Below are 22,170 nucleotides of genomic sequence, written 5' to 3'. Positions count from 1 at the left end.
CTCTTTTTTTCCAGACATGTGGATGAACAGCAAGATAAATCCAGGAAACATTCACTGAATCTGTCAAAAGTTCATTGTAAACATGCATGATATGAGCAAATCAGATCTTAGGACTATTTAAAGGGGAACCTTCGGCAAGAAATGCCTTCAGGAGGCCAAGTTGCCTGCGAAGTCAGATAATGATATCTATCCAGAACAGGAGCAGAGTAAGAACAGACAAGCCAAGGAAACAATTTTTGGGATGCATTTTGGCTGCAGGGCAATGGTAAACTGGAATGTATAAGACAATCATAAAATTATTGTTTAGTTGGAGCACAGTTCTTTCTAAGACTACTTAATATTGAAAACACAGTGATGCCTTTTCCTGGTCTTAAAATCAAGAGTCAAACACAGTTAGAAGGGAAAAAGGGATTTTACCTTGGTATTTATTTTAAGGATCCTTAGGTGCACTACATCCAGGTCGAATGCACCTCAATGCACACCACAATGCACACCCCCACAAAAGATCAGGTATAACATTATAGGTCTTACTAATTAGCATCTCTGTCAAAGATTCCCCAGTGAGAGGCTCGAGTGAGCCCCCCTCCCCAAAGAACCTTCCCCTGGATGGTTCTATCTCGGTTTACAGAATGTGTTCTGGAGAGGACCTTGGGGTCTGGGGCACACTGATCCCTAGCTACGAAGCTTCTAAAGTGTTTAGTCTCTTAGCTTGACAAACAAGTGCAAGAATGTAGGCAAAAAGCACTAAGAATACAGAAGTTGTAAAAAGGTATAAAAATGGTTTAAAGAAAAGCAAAAAAAAATCTTCATGGCATCAACAGGACAAATGACAGTAGCCAGAAATACCAATAGAATTTCAAACTGCCTTAGCTGAATTATTTTGAAGCAAATTCTAAGAACATATTTAAGCCTATGAGCACAAATACTACTGAGACTTCAAATTCTTTCTCAGGTAATCTGATAGAATGGAAAAAAATTAATGATGTTCAAGCACATTGTATATGCAGACATTTGTTTACAATTGTAATGCTGGTTATCTGAAGAATGGCTGGATAGAAGAAATCCACCACTGGCAGGGAAAGCCACTGGAAGGCAATCTTCTATAAAGGCTTTCAAAAGGAAAGGAATGCAGCTATTCACTAGTGCATCCATTTTTTTTCCCTTCACTTTATTTTTCCTCTGTAAACCAAATATTGACACTGTGTATATGCCCCAAAATAATGTACTGACATTTAATTACAGAATTACAGGGTGCATATGTGCTTTATGACATCCTAGAACATTGATGCTATTAACTTTTGAAGTATCGCCATTATTGAAAATAATCTGCTTTTCATAAGAAACAGCAACAGAAAAAAAAGGATAATTAGATAATAGCAGACTTTTATGCCTTTTTATTTTACTGGTCAAGTGACTCCTTACAGATCATTAGGCCAACTCGGCTTTTAAATAATGTCAGTGAATTCAGTATTTGGTTATCTACCTTGAAAGAGAAGATCCTGTGATATCTATGCTGTTCTGTGTTCCAGGACCAATGCTTTTAAAAATACAATCAAACATATACCTGGAGTGACAACAGAAATACAACAAGCCTAATTGTTAAAGAGTACTCGAGATTAGTAAAAGTGAGATCAGGAAAACTTAGCTACCTGTAGACATCTGACATAGAATTGGGTTCAAAATCTGAAAGAGAATGTATTTCAGGAGCCGTGTAAATCTGTATCAAATGCTGCTGGGATGAACTTGATCCCTCAGGAGAATCTTCTTTTCTGTATGACTGCAAGCCATAATCTAAAATGGAAGAAAACAGGAAGCAAACTATTCAGTGGATACTTCCCTGAAACATGTGCAGTAGTAGATAGTAACACAGTTAGTCCAAAGAAATTAATTTTCCCTATTCTAAATACACATCTTAAGTCTAGAAATAGTGGGGTCTGGGTGGTCTTGTCCCCCTAAACTATTGCAAACATAGCATCTGGTAAACCAAATATTTGGGCAAGACTGCAGGACAGCAGGGAAATGGAACTACGTGACCCACTGCAATCAGAATTATTTTATGATTTTATCAAATTATATTCAGCAAATAGTCTCATCTAGTGCAAGAGTTAGCATGTAAACACAGGTTTCTGTTCTACTTTGTCCCTTGATCCTTATCTCTGGTGGCAGGCTGCTCAAGCAATTACTAGTTAGACAGAATAACAACTGAAAATCAGATGGTGGGCATTACTTGAACACCAACAACATCAGAACAAAGGCAGCATAGATGTGAAATATCTTTCTGTCTATACTTCTAGCCTAACATAGAAGGAATTCTTAGCATATGACTCAGAATCAGGAAGAAGGAGAAAAAACAACTGACTTCTGCTATCTTTCTTATGTAAACAGCACTCTTCTGAGTGTATGCAAAGGCTGGATGCAGATATCTGGTTTTACCTGGAGTGACCTCTAATTAAGACGTTCCTAGGGATTGAATCTTTATGTGGAGGTCATTTTTAAAATACCTCCCACATTTGTTATTTATGAGGTTTGTTTGACATTATTTCATCCCAATAAACCATGAAAATTTGAAAACACTACAGTTTGATGCAGAACAGAATCAAAACAGAAGTTGCTGAGTGATTTCACAGAGATCCTATTTAATTGAGAGGAGCTGTGCTAAGGTGATGCAGTTGATGTAATTGAACTAAGTCTAATTTGTATGTGTTTCTCCAGAACAGGCTTCAAGCAGAGTAGACAGTTCTGAAGGCAAAAGGATACTGAAGGAGTTGGAGAAGCAGGCCTGGCCCTGTGTAGGAGCCTTAGTCATAGGATGTACCACTGAAAAACAAATCTGTTGCTGGTGCTTTTAGGATGGCTATGGGTTAGAGAGGATGATGACTACTCTGGGAAAATAGTAGAAGTGATGATCATTCCCTTAATTCCCTTTGGCAGCTGCAAACTAAACTAGACTTTTCAGTGGTTTTCTTTTTCCCACAGGCTGTCTTCCTGTACCAAGAGCAGACCTGACCTGTAGTTCCATCTCTGGGAGCATACAATTCAATGCTGTGAACAAGACTTTAAAGCTCTGAGTCTGCTTTTCTCCATTAAACTACCTTGTGTTTACCAATCACTCAGCATTGCTATAGTTCTTTACACCATTGTCCATACCTCAGGTTTCGCTGTGTATCAAAATTGAGAATGAGGCGGTTTCTGCTCAGATGTTGATAGACTGCATAATTTGTGGGATCTGAAATGTGCACCAGTGACATATACTAAATGACTTGACTTGATAATGCAACATGAAACTTGCTTCAGCACAAGGCACTGCTAGTGAAGTCTGGTACAGTCAGCAATTCCACATGAGATGTCAACATGAAAGCACTTGGGAGGAGTGTTGAGTGTGAAATCTGTAATTAGGGGGTTAGCTGGACAGTTTTGGAATTTTTTCTAGTCTCCTCTTTACCTGCAATTTTACAAACCCACCGGTCATCTATCACACAGTTACTAGATTTCAACCGTCCATGATACATTTTGTGGTGGTGGAGATAGGCCATTCCTTGAGCAATATCAGTAGCAAAAGAAAACCTGGAAGTCAAAAATCAGTGAGCTAGTATATCCACTTTCACTCAACAATAGCTCCAAAGCCTGCTGAAGTTTACAGAAACTATAGCTTTCAGTTTGTGTTCCCATGCTCATTTTTCCAAAACACTTAAGGTGACTGTTTGAAAATCCATATCTCCCTGAGCTCACAGGCCAAGATAGTTGAGTTTATTCTAGAAATTGTCAGTACTTTTGTATCCTTGGAAGTACTTTCACATGTTTACAAGTGAAACAATTTTATTACCTTCCTCTCTTTATTTGGAAGATTTCCTTCCTGAAAACTTTTTTTCTTTGCTGAAGGCAAGCATACAGCAAAAGCAGAATGGGCATATCAAGACAACCGATCTCAAAAAACGATGTCACTGCCTTTGTGAAAGTTTCATTGACAATGTGAGCTCATTTCCAGTATTGGTAAGTATAATAAAGCATTTGTAGGTATGCTAACCATTTCACCAATATGTCTTCCCAAACAAAGATGCAGTGGATTTTAGTTAAATAGGGATGCCTAAGATATTTGGGAACAAAATAAAGTTATATGGGAAAAAAGGGTTTTAAAATAGTTTTGCAGTATAACTAGAGAAAGAGTTGAAAAGTCCTTGGCTTAGCATTGCTAGCACTAAACATATGATTTCTCAAAAAACCAGAAGAAAACTTGGACTAGACATTCAAATTTTTTTTCTTTCTTTTCTTGCTTTCTTGCTTTCTTTCTTGCTTTCTTTTCTTGCTTTCTTGCTTTCTTTCTTGTTTCTTATATCACAGTACAGGTCTGTCTACACAAGAACTTTATCTAAAATTAACACTTTGTCCTAAATAGCATATAGCACAGTCTATGTCATTTAGCTTTTAAAAAGTTGGATTTTTTTACCTGAAACCCCAGTTCAAAGGAATATCTTCATTGAGGAGCACATCACTCAGGCTGCCTTTGGGGCAGTACTCTGTGACAATGGCAACATTTGGAACTTCTATACAACCTCCAATGAATTTGCAGAGATTGGGATGGTCAAGTTCCCTGTGAAAATCAACAAAAATCACAGCACAACAGAAATTTTCACAGATGTCCCTCCTGGTTTTTTAGTGTAACGGGAAAACCAAGTACCTTGTCTCACAATGTAAAGAAAAAAGTAAAACAGACATAAGGAAATTTCGATCTTTTCTTTCTTTCAAGCAAAGTTTGAAAGAAAGAGGAATATGAATTCACAGTCATGTTTGGAAAAATCTTAAGCCCTAAAAAACCAGTGTAAAAATGGAAGAACATACACTTCTTATATTTCACTTCTTACCTCACTTGCTTTACTTCTTTACGTATGGTTTTAGACAGCGTGAATGCCTTCTTCATTATTTTCTTTATGGCCACTGTTCTACCGTCACTGAAACAGAATGAAATGCTGTTTACAGAGTTTTAGGACAACTTCACAAGCCAGCAATACACAAATGGGGAACAGCTTCATATCTAGAGATGAGGCAGAGAATTTAAGCATGTCCATATGTGGCTGTAAATCTGAATCCAAGACAAGGGACAGGATCCTGTTTCTTTTGATAAAGGAAGCATTAGTGATTACATTCAAGCAATCTTGATCTGTGGCCAACATTTGGAATGTGAGTGCTAGAGTCAGTTGAGGCAGTTCGATGACGGAGTAGCAGCAAAGGGAATGTCAGAGCTAGAGAAACACATACAGCCACATCCCTGCTATCCATTAATTCTGGCTACTGTTCTGTAGATCCTGCACTGACATTTAACATGCTTTTTTTCTCATGAGATTGAGCATTCTCAGCAAAGAAGCAGCTGAATTTGATTGAGAGCAAAGCAATTTTCCTTGTTAGAGTAAAGGAATACAGTGGGGATACCTGCAGGAATATTAGTGGTGCCCACCATATAAATACAGAGTATGAGGTGGCTAGTGTAGCAGTTGTAGGTGTTTCCCCAATGAGGCTGAATGTCCCATTCTTACATTTTTCACCCTTGATGAATGTTTTTGACTGTGAATCATCTGAGGAAAATGATGATGATGATGATGATGATGAAGAAAATGTCACCATTCAGAAAGAAGAAGCAAAAAATATCAGCGCTGGACACAGTATTTCATCAATGAAGTGGCTGTGATTTTCCACAATCTATGCTGAAAAGGCACTTGCTCCCCCAGCCAATGATCCTAAGTAAGCTACTTTATCCTGCAAAGCACAGATACTTCCCTGTGTATTCAAATGGTAAGTACTGCTTTGCATGTGTTCTGCTCCTACCCCTTAATTTATCTCTTCTATGGGAAAAACTGCTTTCTGGATAGCAGGATATGGCTATGCCATTTGTCCTTATAGTTACATGATATGCACCTTTATAATTTGATTCAGACTTGAAATGCTCTGAATCTTGAGTCGTGTCAGCTGGTTTAAGGAAAAGATTTCTGTGTGCTACTGTAGAGGATGTCATTCTTTAGTGCAAAGAACCTAGCTTTCTCTGCCTGCATTTTACAAAAAAGAGTTGCATAAAAGCCTTAGTTTCAGATACATTTGAAACAGCAAGGGCCATTCATTAATGGATGCATGACATCTTATGTACCAACATTTTAACAAGTTCCTAACAGAAAAAGAGGAATCACAACCAAACCAGAAGCCTGGCATGTCAAATATTCCACAGCCAATATGTGGTGCAGAAGTCAGATGGTGATCTTAACTTACCAGATTTGGCCTAACAAGATAAATTCAAGCTTTTTCACTGCTTATCAATGTAAAGTGGCAAGAATCAGAGATCAAGGTGAAACCATAATACAGTAGATACTGCAGTAAATGATTAACATATTGACTTACTATCTCCCAGTCTGGGTGAAATATTTCTTCCTGGACATGTTGGCAGCTGCTGTGCAGGAGCTCAGAGCAGTAACACAACTGACATTGGAGTCACTGGGTGCTGGGGGAGTACTCATCATGCTTCCTGTTGCTGTCCATATAGTGCAATCTAAATGGGTTGTGGGATGAGAAAAGGCACTTGAAGGTTCCTATTATTGCACAGGTGGAGACTCCAGAGGCAAACGAATATAAGAATTCTCAAAATCTTTGCATCTTATCTGCTCTTGTTAATACTTAAGAGAGAAAGCCATTGCTTGGAATGTGACTGCTGCAAAAAGAGTAAAAAAGTCTCAAAGATGATTTATTGCCAGAGATACTTCTCATTAAACCACAGGATTTGATGCAATTTTTATTTCTCTGCTCTTGAGATGATTAGCCCTTGCTGCTACACAGAAGCTGAGGACAGAACTCACGGAAGGAGAGCAAACCCTGTGCCATACTTTAACAAGTCTATTTGGAGTTCCTAGGGACTGTAAAGTACAGGAATGTGGGAAGTGATTCTGACACCAGAGAGAAGGCAGAGAAGAGCAACAATACAGTAAGAGGAAAAAACTCCCAGTGATCTCAGTGTACATTTTTTAATGTCTGTTGACCAGGTCACAGTAAAAAAAATGGACTGCAAAACAAATTTAATGAACTACATATCGTGTCATCATCTCCAATTAAAATCCAGATTTAGCCAATTAGTCTCAGAATTGCTGAGACCTCTCAACTCTCTCTGGTAGAAATATCTTGCTAAGGAAGTTGCTGAGGAAGTTCAGCATCTCACCTTGAATCAGGACTGCCATGTTCCCACACCATAGTATTATCCATATGCAGTTCAAAATTGCATTGACATTTGAAGCTTTCTACAGCATTCCACCCAGAAATACATTACGGGTCCCTGAGATAGCTTTAAGAATAAGAGTGCATATGTATCTATATCTCTATATATGGTGCAATACACCAAAAAAAGACGTTATCTTGAAGAAAATAAGGCTAATTTTTCACACTGAGTGCTACATACCCTGGGTACAGCACTGCTGATGTGTTTTCATTCAGATAACTGTGCATTTCAGGCCATCGTGGGTAGCTCTGAACAACTCTATCCAGAGAAGATATAGTGTCTGTGACCTTATAATGTTATCAGTCCTCATTAAGTTGTTAACCATCACTCTTAGGTCTTAAACAGTATTGCTGCTTTGCAGGCTTTTTTCCAGGAAAGTTACATCTTTCATCTTGAAGTTTCCAAATTAATTTTAATGTGTTATTTTTTGATCATGTTTCTAATTTCCCTCAGTCTCTTTCTATTGCTTCCTCTCACGTGTGATGCTTATGGCATTTTCTAATTTACTATCAGCTGAAAATTTTGCTCATGTTACATTTTGCTGTATTGAAGAACACTTTTCTCCATTTCTGTTTTCAATAATCTGGATTGAAATTCATTTTGGTTCCTGTAATCAAATTAATTTCTAAGCCAAAATCTCTTCTTCACAACAACAACAATATCTTATCAAAGGTATACAGAAATTAATGTTCAAGTCTAAGGCTGGAAGTATCTCTACTATATATTATCACACGAACATCTTGACACTGGCAACACAACTGAACACAGATAAAGCAGACATCTGCTGAGCAATTTGTCCCAGAGACAGAAAATGAGAGAGTGTACAATCAGCACAGACCTACCAACTTCAGCAGATTTCTACAGATTTACCCTTTCTGAGGATCTAGGTATTGTTTTCCTTCTGCTAAATCAAGGAACAGCAAAGTAAATAATCTATATGTATTTTAAGTGCCGCATGGTAAAGCATATAATAACACCTGAATTTATTCTTAACTTGCTTAATTAGAACAAATTAAATCATAGTTTATTAAACAAATTAAATCATAGTTTATAGCCAGAAGATAAAATAGAAAAAAAACCCTCCAAACTTCTGGCCAAAATGAATTTCTTTCTGTAGCAAGTCTGCCACAGACATCATACACTGAGAGAAATTAAGATAGTTCTCTATCCCTCAATATATTTGTGCAATTCCAGGCCAACTTAGTGGGAACAATTATACAGAAAGATATATCCACTGAAGCCACTGTAATTTATTTTGTTCCACTCCAGAGATTATCTGTTTATTTTGGGGTAGGCTTGTCTTTTACAACTGACAAATCAACATAAATAAAAAGAAGGAAACTGTTTAAAATAACTTTGTCATCTAAAGCTTTGATAAACAAAAATATGAGTGATCATCTCACAGAGGTTACAGGGATGAAACATTGGATATGTCTTTCTCAAACTGCTTCACTTTTTGCAAGACCCTCAAAATATGAACAATATAATTGAGATTATTTCTAAAAGATTAATAAGGACACTGATCACAGTATCAAAATTACAAGTTACTAACCTTGTTTGATGCAGTTGAAATCTATAATCCAGCTTTCATCCCAAAGCATCTTTTGTTTCTGATATTGAAACCACTACAAAAATAAAACAAAATCATTCCTAATGTAGCCCTCCTGTCTTTGAAGGAATTAAATCAGAGATTATTTTTATAAAATATGAAAACTTAAAAGTATCCAAACTAAATCTGAAGAGTAAACATCCAGCATATGTCTTACAAGTAACATTAGAACCAAAAGTATTAATTAATACTAAAATAAAAAATATTAATTAAGCTTAGAAGAAAACAGCATCTAATAAATATATTAAAAACTGTACAGACTATATTCCAGAACTAATTATGTGTCATTTTTTGCATTGGATACAAACTCTCCATTACTGTCAACATTTATGCATTTACATTTCAGCCTGGACATCAGATGAGGGGTTTACATCATCTCATCTCATGGAAGTGCCCTGTGCTATGTAAGTAAGAACAAGAACACACTTCATCCCAATCCCGAGATAAGGAGCAGTTATCTTATATCTTGGAATAGAATTAGCCCATGAACTACAAATTAGGCCATATTCCGTCAAATACTCTCTCATAAAGAATATTAGGTAGGATTTCTGTGGCTACTTTGTAAAGAAGGCATTGACCTAATAGCTGATTTTCTGTAGAGCTGACATACAAAGCTAACATTTACAGAGTGTAAATACATGCTTTCAAATGAGCACCAGATTAATTATACAGTTGTTATGACTGCAATGTCAAAATGTCAAATCAAAGCAGCATTTTACCATCATTATACCATTTTTTATAATGCAGAATTTAATACTAGGAATGATGCATTCATTGAAACAGGTAACAAAAGCCCAGATAATGGATAAGGAACAGGTTGTGGAGATTGTGTTGATATACTGGTTGAAATTGTGACAAATATAGAGCTCACTGAATCAAAATCAAGTCATCCTATTTATTTCAAAAGGCTTCTGAGGAAAAAAACCCTACATTTTATCTTGTAAAGGTATGACTGTACAAAGACATATTAGCAAGAAGTGAATACTAGGCTTGCTTCCTTTGATACTGATATCAAAGGAATCCTTTCCGCTACTCAAGGCTTTAAAGAAGGCATTGGTTTCCTAGATGGTTCTTTTTACATTATATCAATTCCTGAGTTGGATAAAATAATCTTTCCTATCTTGTTACAATAAAACCAGTAAAACTTAAAAAACCCATGATGCTGCTATTGAAGAAGTTAGCAGGAATATGCATATAGAAATGAAAGAACAAAAAAAACCCCAAAGTACTGCAAATCTACAGAAAACCAGCAGAAATAATAGGTTAATTTTGCTACAAGACCGTTAAATAAACATATGCTAGGCCAAGAAACTCCATCGCTCTTTCTAAAAAAGCTAGTTATCTAAAACTGTCTGAGCTTCTCATCTGTCCAATTGCATATTTCTATCAGATCATATGGTTTTACAGGACAGTTGCTACAAACTCATTGTCACAACTTCCTTGTGGATTATGAATGCTCAAATAGCTTTCAACAGTGCTTCTGTTCCTACCTCACAAAGCCACACAGTGAGGCACAGAAAGACAAAAAAATATAACGTGATTCAGGCCTCCCTTAGTACCTCAATTTGTGGGCCATCACCTTTCTCCTACTCATTCCCTTTCAGTGCAGCTGCCTACCACAGATGCTCACAGCAACTGCAGTACAAGATGGAAAGAGAAGGAATCCCTGAGGAAAGAGGAGCCTATAGTTTTATAGGATACAGAGGCCAAGCTCTAAATAAATTACATGTTACGAATACAGTCAATACAATGATTCTACAACTGCCATATTCACCTGACAACCTCTGCTATGAAACTCATAAATGCATTTTTTTTAAGATGCAGATACATAAGGAATGTAGATCCTCTTTCCCAGAAGCACTGTTAAATAATGTCATAATAGCATACTCTCTTCTCTTTATACAGACATTTTCATTCACAGACACCCAAAACTACTTCTCCAATATTGATACACTCCTCTATCCTCATTCTCTTTTTCATTCATGAGTCTGCTATAATAATTGATAATTACTATGCAGAATTAATCACTTTGAACTGAACCAAGCTGGTTGTTACACTAAGAAAACAAACCTATTAAAAAAATCAACCAACAAAAACAGGAAAAAAAATTATCCTCTCCCCATTATTCTTTTGAGAATATCCAAAGTTGAATGTTTTGCTTTTAAAGTTGTATTTGGACTCTGAGATTAGCCTCTTGTGGAGCTAGTCCCTTAATGAATTTACCTAATTTGTTTTTGAATTATAATTCTGACCTCCATAGGGTTTGAAGCAGTCAATTTCATAACAGAGTTTTATTTTGAGTGAAAAGTACTCTTACTTTGCTGGCATCCCCTGCTTCCCATGTTGTGGAAAATCTTTTTTTCCTTTACCATCATCTACCCATCCCTCTGTTACATTCCACCTCAGTCTTCTCTCTTACAGGATGAAAATTCCTAGTACAATGTGACTTCCCTCATAAGAAAACTTTAAAAGTTGTTTCCCTTCTTTCTCCTTTTTTCCATAGCACACAGGTGCTGAATGCAGAAGAAAATCTCTCCCTCTACTAAGAGAGAGCTCCACTCTTATAAAATCATGGATGTAAGAGAAAGGAAATAGGAGAGAATGGGTACTTACCATGACTGTCAAAATGAAGCCAGTGCAAACTAAACATATTGGTAAGACAATTGCTATCCTAACATCAACAGAAAGAGGGCATTCCCCACAGTCTGCTGGACAGATAGAGCAGCCTTCTTCTTCCTCACAAAAGCCATCTCCACAGACTGATTAGAAAAGGAAACATACATCAGAAAATTTTAAGGCAGTTTCATCCATCCACAAGATTGTATTCAGATTTAAACACATAGTTCTTGCGCTGGGAAACCTCAGAGCCCCAGAAAGAACAAATTTTGAAGAATTCAGAGATACCATCCCAGCAACTTAAAGAATAATTTGAATTTCTGAAGTAATACAGGTTCTCTTTGATCAGGTTAAATGTTAATTACATCTGAGCCTTTGACATGTCTTGTGTATAAATCACTTCATCACTACTGTGTCTCTCATTATCCGTATGTTGTTTTTCTGAAACTTGAGGTTCTTCAAGGCTGGCATTTTCTTTTGTATTCTTTGTATTTAATCCAGTCCTTGTGATCCCCAGAAGCCAGTGACCCTTCCTCAGCAGCAGCAGAAGACACTGGGGACTACAGAAAGGAATCTTGCAACCCACACTTCAAGTATTTCCTTTACTTTACTCCGAGGTCTTATACAAATTATCAGCAGTATCAGATGTAATTTAAAACAAAAAAGTTTTAAATAACAAAACTCCTTCTGCCATGTCTTGAATGGTCTTTCAATTTTACCTCTGTGACTAAACTAGTATCGTGCTATACTTCAGCCTTGAGAGGTGAACTGAAGGTATTAGTCTGTCATTATGTAATTTTTTTAAATAAAAAAGCCTCAAAAAAAAATCCACTGCTCAGAAATAATTCTGTTTCAGCTTCATTAATTCCAGTATAATACCAAGATAATAACAGATGTCACTTTCTGCCTCAGGGGTAGAGATGCATTTTAAAAAATTTCTTCTCAGATATAGTCTAAGTTTCCTGGAACACTCAGCTGCAGTTGTTTTGAAAGGAGAAGAAAATTCTACAGGTAAATAGTTCTATTCACACTGTTTTACTTTGTGGTTTTTTTCTTTTTTTTCCACAACATTGGGAAATATATTCTCACACATCCAGAAGAGTAGCTAACAAGAGTATTGTGATGACACTCCTGTTTTAGCCAATAACCTTCTTCAGGTTGTGTGTTTAATTTACTAAATAAGTCCACTTTTTAAATTTTACATCACTAACAGAATTGCAAGAGTTATTTCTGCTTCCCTCCACCCAGGTATACTAAAGTGAATGAAAGACTGATGCCCTTGGCAACAATTTTTAATGTGAACAAGGGAACCAATATGGATTTCTAGCTTTCCAATATGTTTAAGACTAGTCTGCTCCCTTTCAGAGGAAGAGTGTCCAGATCCTCAGAACACTAGCTGAAGGAATATTCGCACATTCCCATGAAGTGCAGACAAGCCTTGTAGTGCCTGAAGCCATTCATCATGGTATTTGACTTTACTCATTTGACAAGAGTGGTTTTCTACTGTTCTAGATTAATAATCATGTTAGAAGCTCAAACTCTTTTTCGGATTTCAGTGTTATGTGAAGAAGAATTTCAGGAAGACATTTTCAAAGGAAGGTTGGGGTAGGAGTTGCTTTTCCTCTTGGTAACCATGCATGAAAGATAAAAGCATTGAGATTTGGAGTCAATAGGCAATTATCTCACATTTTCATTTTATATCATACCTACTGCAGGAAGGACTGTGGTTTTTGCTTCCAGAGCAGCTTGCATTCTCCCAACTCTGATGTGTGCAATGAGAGAAGTCACACCCACATGAACTAAAACAACCTGTGAAACAAGCGAACAAACCAGCAAGCATCAAAACTTCACTTGCATACAGTAGGCTTTTATAACGAGGACTAACTGACTGTGGTGTCCTTCAGAAGAATTTGTGGATTTTTTTCAGAATCAGGAGAGACAGCTCATGTGAGAAAGACTGGTCTGATTCCCTTCCTGGTGTGTCTTCTTCTCACTAGGCAGGGCTGTCAGCCCTACGCATTTTGCCATGTATGGTTTCCTGTTAGTTCTTTCAGGTAGAAGCTCCCTAATGATCATATGAGTGAAATGTATTGTTAGTGTGGATCTCAAATGGGCAGATTATGCTATTTGTTTTCCTCCCATCCCCACTCCTTCCACTAACTACCTAAGGAGTAAAGCTGGTACTTCCCAGTCAAGTCAGTTGGGAATTGATAGTACTCAGCTATATGCATAACTTGTACAATAACACATACATATAAATGAAATGGGGAACATGTACATGAACTGCATTAAATTACTAGCAAGTAAGCTCCAGAAGGAGCAAATTGGGTAAAAACCTATATGCAATAAATATACTTTACCTTGGCAGTCCAGTTTCTTTGGCTCATTTTGCCAGCAGTAGACAAAGTGTGAGTAAATATCTGACCATCGTCTGGGATCCATGGACCACATATTCCTCCTTTAGCCTTTAGTAAACATATTCAATATGTCATTAAACCACAACACAATGGAAGTCCTAGCTCCTCCTCTTTTACTTTCTCAAAATTACTTATGTTCTCTAACAGCAAATAAAGTGCTGTTTTATAACCAAAGCTATTAAATGCCAAAATGCAAGCAACACTGTTCTGTAACAAAACAAAAGATAAAATAACAGAGAAGCAACTGATCCTATACTCAGTTAAGATCTTACATATACTGTTACTTCTTAAAACATGAGCCTCAGTAGTGTACTCATAGAATGAGTGATCTTATAAAGCTGGTTCCCTTTTTCTGGATTTGCTGTGTTAGAATCAGAACCAGAATCATATTCCACTTTTAATATTTTTCTCAAAGGGGTTTATTTATGTGTCACTTTTGATTTATGTGTCCCTCACAGCAGCTTCCTTTCTTTTTTCTTTAATAAAGAAGGGAGGCACATCTTTAGGGCCTGTTTGCAGAGCATTTCTCAATAAAGCTATTAAGATGTAAACCTCCTACATGTGCAAACACAGAGGAATATTTTGGCTGTACAAAGATCTTGTAGTTTTTTGTTTACTTGAAAGGATTAAGCCTGTCTCCCAACTCCAGATAATTCTTCAGACACTTCTTTCAAAGGACTGTAAGAAATAAACCAAGTCAAAAGAAATGGTGAACGTTAACCAAAATAAAATGTTTTAGAACTCATGACACTGAAAAAAATAAAACAATGAAAACCCATACTCCTCTCAAAGAATGGAAAAATCTTACTTTGAAGTAAATGTTTAATCTTATGCAGTGATATTCAGCTGTATGACAGTCAAATGGCTTAGGATTCCTTTAAGCAGAAACTCTAACATTTACACTATTATGAAGAAACCAAATGATGCATGTTGATGAACATGCTTTTGCCATTTCCACACCTTAATTCCAAGCAGAACTAAAAGTGAAAATAGAAATAATAGAGAGGTCACCACCGTGGTGGGAAGTTGATGGCTCTAGACAAAAATTTTGATGTGATGATTCCAGCAGGGATTCCTCTTTTAAACCAAAGTCCTGGTGCCAGCTAAGGCTCTCAGGGAATCATTAATAAAACAGGTCCTTAAGAATAGGCTGCCAAGAAGCAAAATAGAGCTGTTGTGGAGTCATTAGATCTTCACACAGAAGGGTACATGAAACAGCTGCAAGATGTGTAGACTAGGCTTCCTATTACACCACCTTTGATCACAAAGAATGTGTCACATTGCCAGAAGGGAGATTAACTAGAAAAACTGGGCAACTGCATGGAAGTTTTCATGCAGGGTAAGACTTACCTCATAGATTAAAAAAACTAAAGGTGTTCCAAACTGTATTTTTAGAATCAGAACTTTAAGTATTCATTCAAAGAGGGACAAGCCAAGCAGACAGGCTAAGAATGGATCTTGCTTACACTGCATAAACAAATTTTGTTATCCTGTATTTGGATTCCTTTTTTTGCTCTGATACAATGGAGAAAAACCATTCCATCTGAGGACATGGGTATATAGGCTTCAGTTCTACAAATCACTGCTGGTGATACTCATCGCCCTCAGCTCCAGTAATCCAAGCAAATTATTCACAGCCTCTCTATAAAACAGAGAGACTGGAATACCTCCAACTGACAATTTACCCTGTTTGTTTTAGAATGCTGTGACCTGTCTTTCTCTGTTGGCTGCACAGTGATCTAAGTCGGGTCCCACTAATGAGAGATTCTTTGGACTGCCTTGTCCAAAGGTCCAGACGCTTTGCAGCCTCAGCATCCAGTGCAAAAAAAATTCTAAAACTGACAGACATTGCCACAACGGTTTTAGTGAACTATAATTTGTGAATATATAGTGAACTATATAAATTTGGTCTAATTGTAATCACAAAAATACTTCATGAACTTAAACCTGGATATTACAATGATGTCTCATCCAGTAGCAAGAACAGAGCACATGATGCTGCACCATCACACTAACCATGAAGGCTAAAGGACAGGAATGAATGTTGGCATGGTAAACACAGCAGTTGTCCCCATTTGCATCTTTCCATCTGGCAGGACATTCATGCTCCTCACAGAATTCCTTTGCAGCAGTGGCATTGCTATCCAAACAGGAGAGAGAGAAAAACTTTTACATCCATTCCTTGCTCTTTACCCTGTACAGAGAAATTAGCAGCAAAAACATATGCAGTGAAATAAACAGGGTTGAATCATTTCCTTCTCTTTTGTTTTACTTCTGGTTGAAATGCTCCCAGAGCACTGGAGATTGTTGTCAACTGGACCTCTGCCTACTGCCATGTACTATGAACATCTAGCAGATACTGTGCTGCAAGCAGGGTCCTGCCTCCACTTCTCTTTCCAGCCTGACTTAATGACCAGGTGGGATTACTTGGCACTACTTTATCTGACAGAGACAAAAACACCATTATTCTTCTTCTACTCTCAGACATATGTGTCCCTGGCTACTTCTAGTCTCAATGTTTTCAATTATATACCTTCATCTATGCATGTGATTCATACAGAACATTTAGATCTAGTCTTTGCTCCACAATCTAAATTGCCAAGGAAAATAAGTATAATGGACAATATCAGATCCAGTTCCCCAAACCACAAATTTAGCGTACACTTTATGAACAGACTGTTCTGCAAAACGACTTTTGAAAACTTATTCCTGAAAGATGAATATATTCACCTGGAAATGTGTGATGCAACACTGTTTCCTCAGTTATACTTTCAGTGGTTATCACCCTAATAAATTTGGCTGTAAGATAAAATTGTTTTCTGTAAACATGATTTACTCAGATACAGCCAGAATTAATTGCAGTTCAGCTGAAATGTAACGCACTTGTGTTGGATCTTTATAAAACAATTCCAGAACACAGGATTTATTTTTTGGCTTGTTCTTAATGAAAGAAGTACTAGCTAGTAATGAGTAGATCTAAGACAGAAGGCTTTGTTTATTATGAGAAGACTGTTTATGATGACAAATAAACAAAACCACAGAGGATTAGGTTAACATAGGTTGTACTCATGGCCAGATTTAAAAGGGCATAGACATATTTGAAATGATATGAAAATACGTCAATCTCCAAAACATCTAAACAGATAAAATACTAAAATTTATTAGCCTTTGAGATCATACGTGAAGTTAAGAAAAATACTTAATTAAGCTGGTGCCTAATTCTATCATGTATTTTTCTTTAGGGCTCCTTTTTAAAATTTATTTAGTATTCTGCATTTTTTATTCAGTAACTTCATCACGACTTCACCCAATTATGCTGATGGCCATACACAATGGGTATTTGGGTCAACCACTGTAACCTTTAGTGTAAACCAGATAATCTTCTAGTTAAAATGAGATGCAAATTTGATCCCTTTGCAAAACTGCAGCATAGATTTATCTCTCTTTAAAAATATTTGCCATCTCTCTATTTTCAAGATATGTATAAGTACACAAAAAGCAGACTTTTCCAAATTTCTTACTGATTTGAGCATGTGGGTCTCCCTGGGAAGGCTAGAAAAATCAGATTCATGCCAAGCAGTGAAAAAGCCTGCCTCATGGTTAAGTTCTCAGAATTATTACTAGCCATACATTTCAGAAAATGTGATAAATGTTAAGTAAGTTTCTAAACATAGTACATAGATGATAAAAAATAAAATATATCTACTTTTTCCTGTTGCAAATAGATTGTGGATCATCTTTCAATACGAAATAAAATAACTCTGGATAACAGCTTTTATAAATTGAACTTTGAAATGTGAACACTTAGGCAGAGAAAAATGTTCCAAAAACATCTCTTACACAACAGCACAGAAAGTGGGGCTGCACCCTCTGTCCCAGGTGTTCCTGTACAGGGATGGAGAATTGCTAGATACACACAGAAGTGTGAAATCAGAGTGTATTATCCCTGGATTTATAGGTCCAGATCTGTAGATCTGTAGTTGCACCCCTACATACTCTCTATTTAACTGCTGTGATGTCCACAGTCACCAACACAGTGTGTGAGTTGACAAATAAACTTTCAGAGGGGTTTTAATCCCACAGAAATCAAGCAAGGTTTACCACTGAATTAAATGGATTCAGGGATGGACTATCTCTTTTTGATATCCATGTTGTGCACTTCAATTACACTTATGATTGAAATGAGTATATAATACAGAGAGTCTGTGACTCATGCTTAAACTTCAGCTGTAAATTCCATGTGTAGAGAAGGCAAGAAGTGATGTTCAGAGTTGCACTGTGACAGTAGTTATGTGCCCTGTCTCTGACCTAGCAGGCAACCATGCCATGATGGCTGGTCTGAGAGCAAAGGGAAAAATAGCAGGGCAAACACAGCCACAAGAGACATCAAAAGATGGAAGGAATTAATGAAGAGCCCCTGAGTGCGCGTTCCAATTATATTACTGAATATGTACACACAAAATCCTCATATACTCATGCTCATGACAGCATTTTTATAAGAAGTAATACCTTTGGGAAAGGATTCCATTTTGCACAGCATATTGATAAAAACTGTCTGAAGCAAAGACTGCATAAGTAACGTTGAAGGATTCCCCACTCACAGACTTTTCTGGAGGCCTTTGCACCCATGTCATCTCCAGTCCTAGAAACAACGCAATCATGGGTCAGAATATTTCCTATACTTTTTTACTTAACAGATACATACAAATGTAAAACTTCCTCTGTAGTGATTTTCATCTATTCATAGGATCATAGAGTGGTTTGGGTTGGAAAGCACCTTAAAGATGCTCCTCCTCCCCTGCCATGGGTTGGGACACCTTTCAGTAGACCAGGTTGCTCAAACCTGGCCTTGAACATTTTCAGGGATGGGACATCCTCAGTTTCTCTGGGAAACCTGTTCCTGTGCTCACTACCCTCTGAATAACCCTCAGAGTATTCCTCCATTACTTTTTATGAGCCAAAAAGAGTCATGCATTTTAGTGGCTGTATAGGTAAACACCAAAGCACATTATTGAAGAATTCTGACACTCAGAAAAGATCAAGCCGTTGGAGAAATGTAACAAAACTTCTCTTCAGCTTAAGCAAACTAACTTTGTTTCCAGTACATGGCATCCCGGTATATTTGCTTTCCTCTTTTGATCAGGCAACATTACTCTTAATTCTTGGCTGCTTTTACTGAGACACACCTTATTATGGAAGAGGAACAGACAACTCTACCACACACAAAATTCAGCCAAAACCCTTAAACTCATGAGACATAAATTATATATACTACATATTTAAGAATGCATTCTCATGTAATAGAACCATATGGCGTCTAGAACAGAGGACAGTAGAAGGAGTGCTAATCAGACATCTGTCGTTTCCCATTTTCACAATTTTAACTGGGAAAGATGGTTTACCCCCATCATGTCTCTTGTCCCTGGGACTCCATATTACCTCCTCTGGGTCTGAGAATGAAGTGAGACAAGAGTTGGGAAAAGTTTTAAATCCATAAACTTAAACAACACTACCAAAATCTTCCCACTCCATCCACCCACCTTTTTCTCTATTGTTGGATGAAAGTTTTAATTTGCACCACATCAAATTACCTACATAATGCAACTATGTAACTCAGTTTGTCAGGAAGTATTAAATTTCTTCCACAGAGGACCGGTAAACCTGCCTTACAAGAGATCTCTTTTTTTGTTGTTGTTTGGTTATGACCTCTTCTGTTACTCATACTTGTTCTAACAAGTATGTTCTTCACTTGCACTATACTGAAACCACTATTTTCCCCCTCATTTCCTATCAGATTAAACTAGGCAAATTGTAAAATAACCTCTTTATTTCCCATCTCCCTTGAAAAGTAAAAACTCATTTTAATTGCTAACACTAAGTGAAAAACTATAATACAAAGATTTTTTTAAAAAATACTATGTGATTTCTACTAAAAGGTAAGAGAGTTGAGCTTCAAAGAATATGTGAGAATGAAGACAAAAGGTCAGAACAAATTTTAGTTAAATTACTTTCTACTTCCTTTTAAAGGTCTTAAAAACATAAACCTAACTCTTCTTTCAACACTAAATACTCCCACATATAAAAGCTTTGAAGATCTTTTGTTAATTCCACAGCAATGAGGCTACAGTATATGTGCTTTGCTTTGCTTCTAGCAATGCCCAGAAAATGGCTAAGAAAACCTACAAAGAAAGGCAGGATAGAGCTTGAAGTTCATTCTAAAACTGACTGTAATGGGTATACATTAATTAAGCAACCTGCTCATGTTAGTTTCCTTTGTACTTAATAAAAATAGATTTAAACAAGGCATCTGTACTGATAAGTAGCGGTTTCAATGTTAAACCAAGAGTCAATTCATACAGGGATATAAGTACTAGTTGAAATTATCTAGATAGTCTTTGAACTTCATTGTTCCAAAATAATTAATTGGAGAATGTTTAACTGTAACATTCAGCTCAGAGTGTGACACAGCAGTTTATTTCCCGGAGTGTTTTATTAGAATCGCCTTCTGAGGTGTTCTTGGTTTTTTTCTAAAAGCCCTATTAAATGTTTGTCTCCGGTCCTACCTTTTGCAACATAAACAAAGTGTTCCTTTACATCAGTTATTTATTTGTGACAGAGTCACAAGATGACAGAAGAGTTGATCTTGGAAGGTGCCTACAGAAATCATTTCGTCCAAGCCTGTGTTGCTCAAGGCAGTGTCATCCCAAGGATGTTCCTCTAGCCTTTGTCTAGTCAGGTCTTGAAAATCTCCAAGAATGGAGAAGCCACAAACTTTCTGAGAAACCTGTTCTACTGTTTTATAACCCCTTCAGTATAAGAAATTTTCTTATACTTAAATTGAATTTTCCACATTTCAGTTGCTCCTTAATTACTTTTTCATCTATAAATTACCAACAGAAAAAAATTATTCTGGTTTTTTGTTATCTCATAATGTAAATTAATTTTTGGAACTGGCAGAAGTAAGTGGTTAAAGGTCTGAGGGTTTTTTTAGGTACTCATGGAACAGTTTTGAGCCAGGTGGAAAAGTATGACATGTAGAATCAGTGATTTTGCATTCTGGCTTACTGATTAAGCATAATACACTTTTGAACTGACACTACAAAGTTTCAGCAAGTACATTTGCTACAATGCAGCACTGCCTCCATGCTTTATTTGGATTAAATTGCATTTGGTTTTCTAATGAGAAAGAAAATGTTTTCAGTTTCTCTCTGGGCAAAGGGATACAGCTGTTGCTATTATTTTTTCTATTGGAACAAAGTTATATTGGACAAATAATTACTCTGAAGTATCTTCTAGTTGTTTTCTTTCACTTATTTCTCTAGGAAGAGAGGTTGTCACTGATTTAGATGCTTTCTACCACAGATAACATCCATCATGAGTAAACTATTATTATGAATACTTCACTTTTGAATACTTCACTTTTGGGGTTTCAGCCATTCCCCAAGTAAGATATCATCTTTCTTTATTACTCACTCACCTCCGCAGTCCAGCATGTTATACTCATCTGGCTTTTCCAGGGGCCAACAGTCATAGTCTTTGTTATCTAAATCATGCCACCCCTCCACTAGTATCACCTGACAGAATAAAAAACCAAAAAAAAACCAAAACAAAACAAAAAAAAATAGAGTCAAAACGACAGTAGGAGAACGGGGAAAGGATGGGTTCCATCTCCTAAGTTTGTAATCCTTCTACAGAAATCAAACAAAATGCAGAAACATAGTATGGCATATTTTGCTGTCTTCAACTTCTGGAGAAAAAAAGAAAAAAATAGGAGTAATAATAAAAAGAAAAGGTAGCTCCTTGGGGGTATACAAACACAACCAGTATGTTATTTTGATCTGTCCAGAAATTGGCTTGAAACAGTGAGGGGACTTAACTAACCTTTCTCTTCCAGAATGGTTCTTTACAAAGAGCAGGTGCTTCTAGGACCATATGCAGAGACACAATTTATTTAAAGAGGTTTTTTTGTTTGCTTCTAGAATGGCACTCTTCCCACTCCAAACTGTTCAGTTTCTTTTAATCTTTTATACCTAAAATCTTTGAACGAGTAATTTTCTATTATACCTTTAATAACACACTACAAATTTTAACCATATAAATGTTAATATACACAATGACACATAAAATAAGGATAGCATAAGCCTGGTATAGGTAGAATACAGCATCATAGTAGCATACAGACTGAATTGCAACAGTAACAAAATATACATTATATATGTATATATAACAGATTATATCAGTCGTGTATTAAAAAATACTCCAGGGTGTATACGAACAGATCA

General features: G+C 36.7%; 1 protein-coding gene across 1 annotated transcript in view; it reads right to left on the bottom strand.

Moving 5' to 3' along the window:
• Positions 1 to 21,471, bottom strand: part of LOC103611656 (atrial natriuretic peptide receptor 1) — a gene marked incomplete at its 5' end in the record, with an annotated part of 37,237 nt that extends 15,766 nt beyond the window's left edge. The window contains 12 exons of the mRNA XM_017728282.1: positions 1,650 to 1,791; positions 3,443 to 3,564; positions 4,445 to 4,588; positions 4,860 to 4,946; positions 6,382 to 6,529; positions 8,799 to 8,871; positions 11,469 to 11,614; positions 13,178 to 13,280; positions 13,832 to 13,936; positions 15,905 to 16,028; positions 18,398 to 18,530; positions 21,366 to 21,471. Coding sequence (XP_017583771.1) covers positions 1,650 to 1,791; positions 3,443 to 3,564; positions 4,445 to 4,588; positions 4,860 to 4,946; positions 6,382 to 6,529; positions 8,799 to 8,871; positions 11,469 to 11,614; positions 13,178 to 13,280; positions 13,832 to 13,936; positions 15,905 to 16,028; positions 18,398 to 18,530; positions 21,366 to 21,471 — 1,433 coding nt within the window. The remainder of the gene's footprint in view (positions 1 to 1,649; positions 1,792 to 3,442; positions 3,565 to 4,444; positions 4,589 to 4,859; positions 4,947 to 6,381; positions 6,530 to 8,798; positions 8,872 to 11,468; positions 11,615 to 13,177; positions 13,281 to 13,831; positions 13,937 to 15,904; positions 16,029 to 18,397; positions 18,531 to 21,365) is intronic.
• Between the last annotated feature and the right edge of the window lie 699 nt (positions 21,472 to 22,170).

The sequence above is a fragment of the Corvus brachyrhynchos genome, unplaced genomic scaffold (assembly GCF_000691975.1).
Source record: "Corvus brachyrhynchos isolate BGI_N302 unplaced genomic scaffold, ASM69197v1 scaffold90, whole genome shotgun sequence".
NCBI classification, from domain to species: Eukaryota; Metazoa; Chordata; class Aves; order Passeriformes; family Corvidae; genus Corvus; species Corvus brachyrhynchos.
This window is presented reverse-complemented; position numbering and strand designations above follow the sequence as displayed.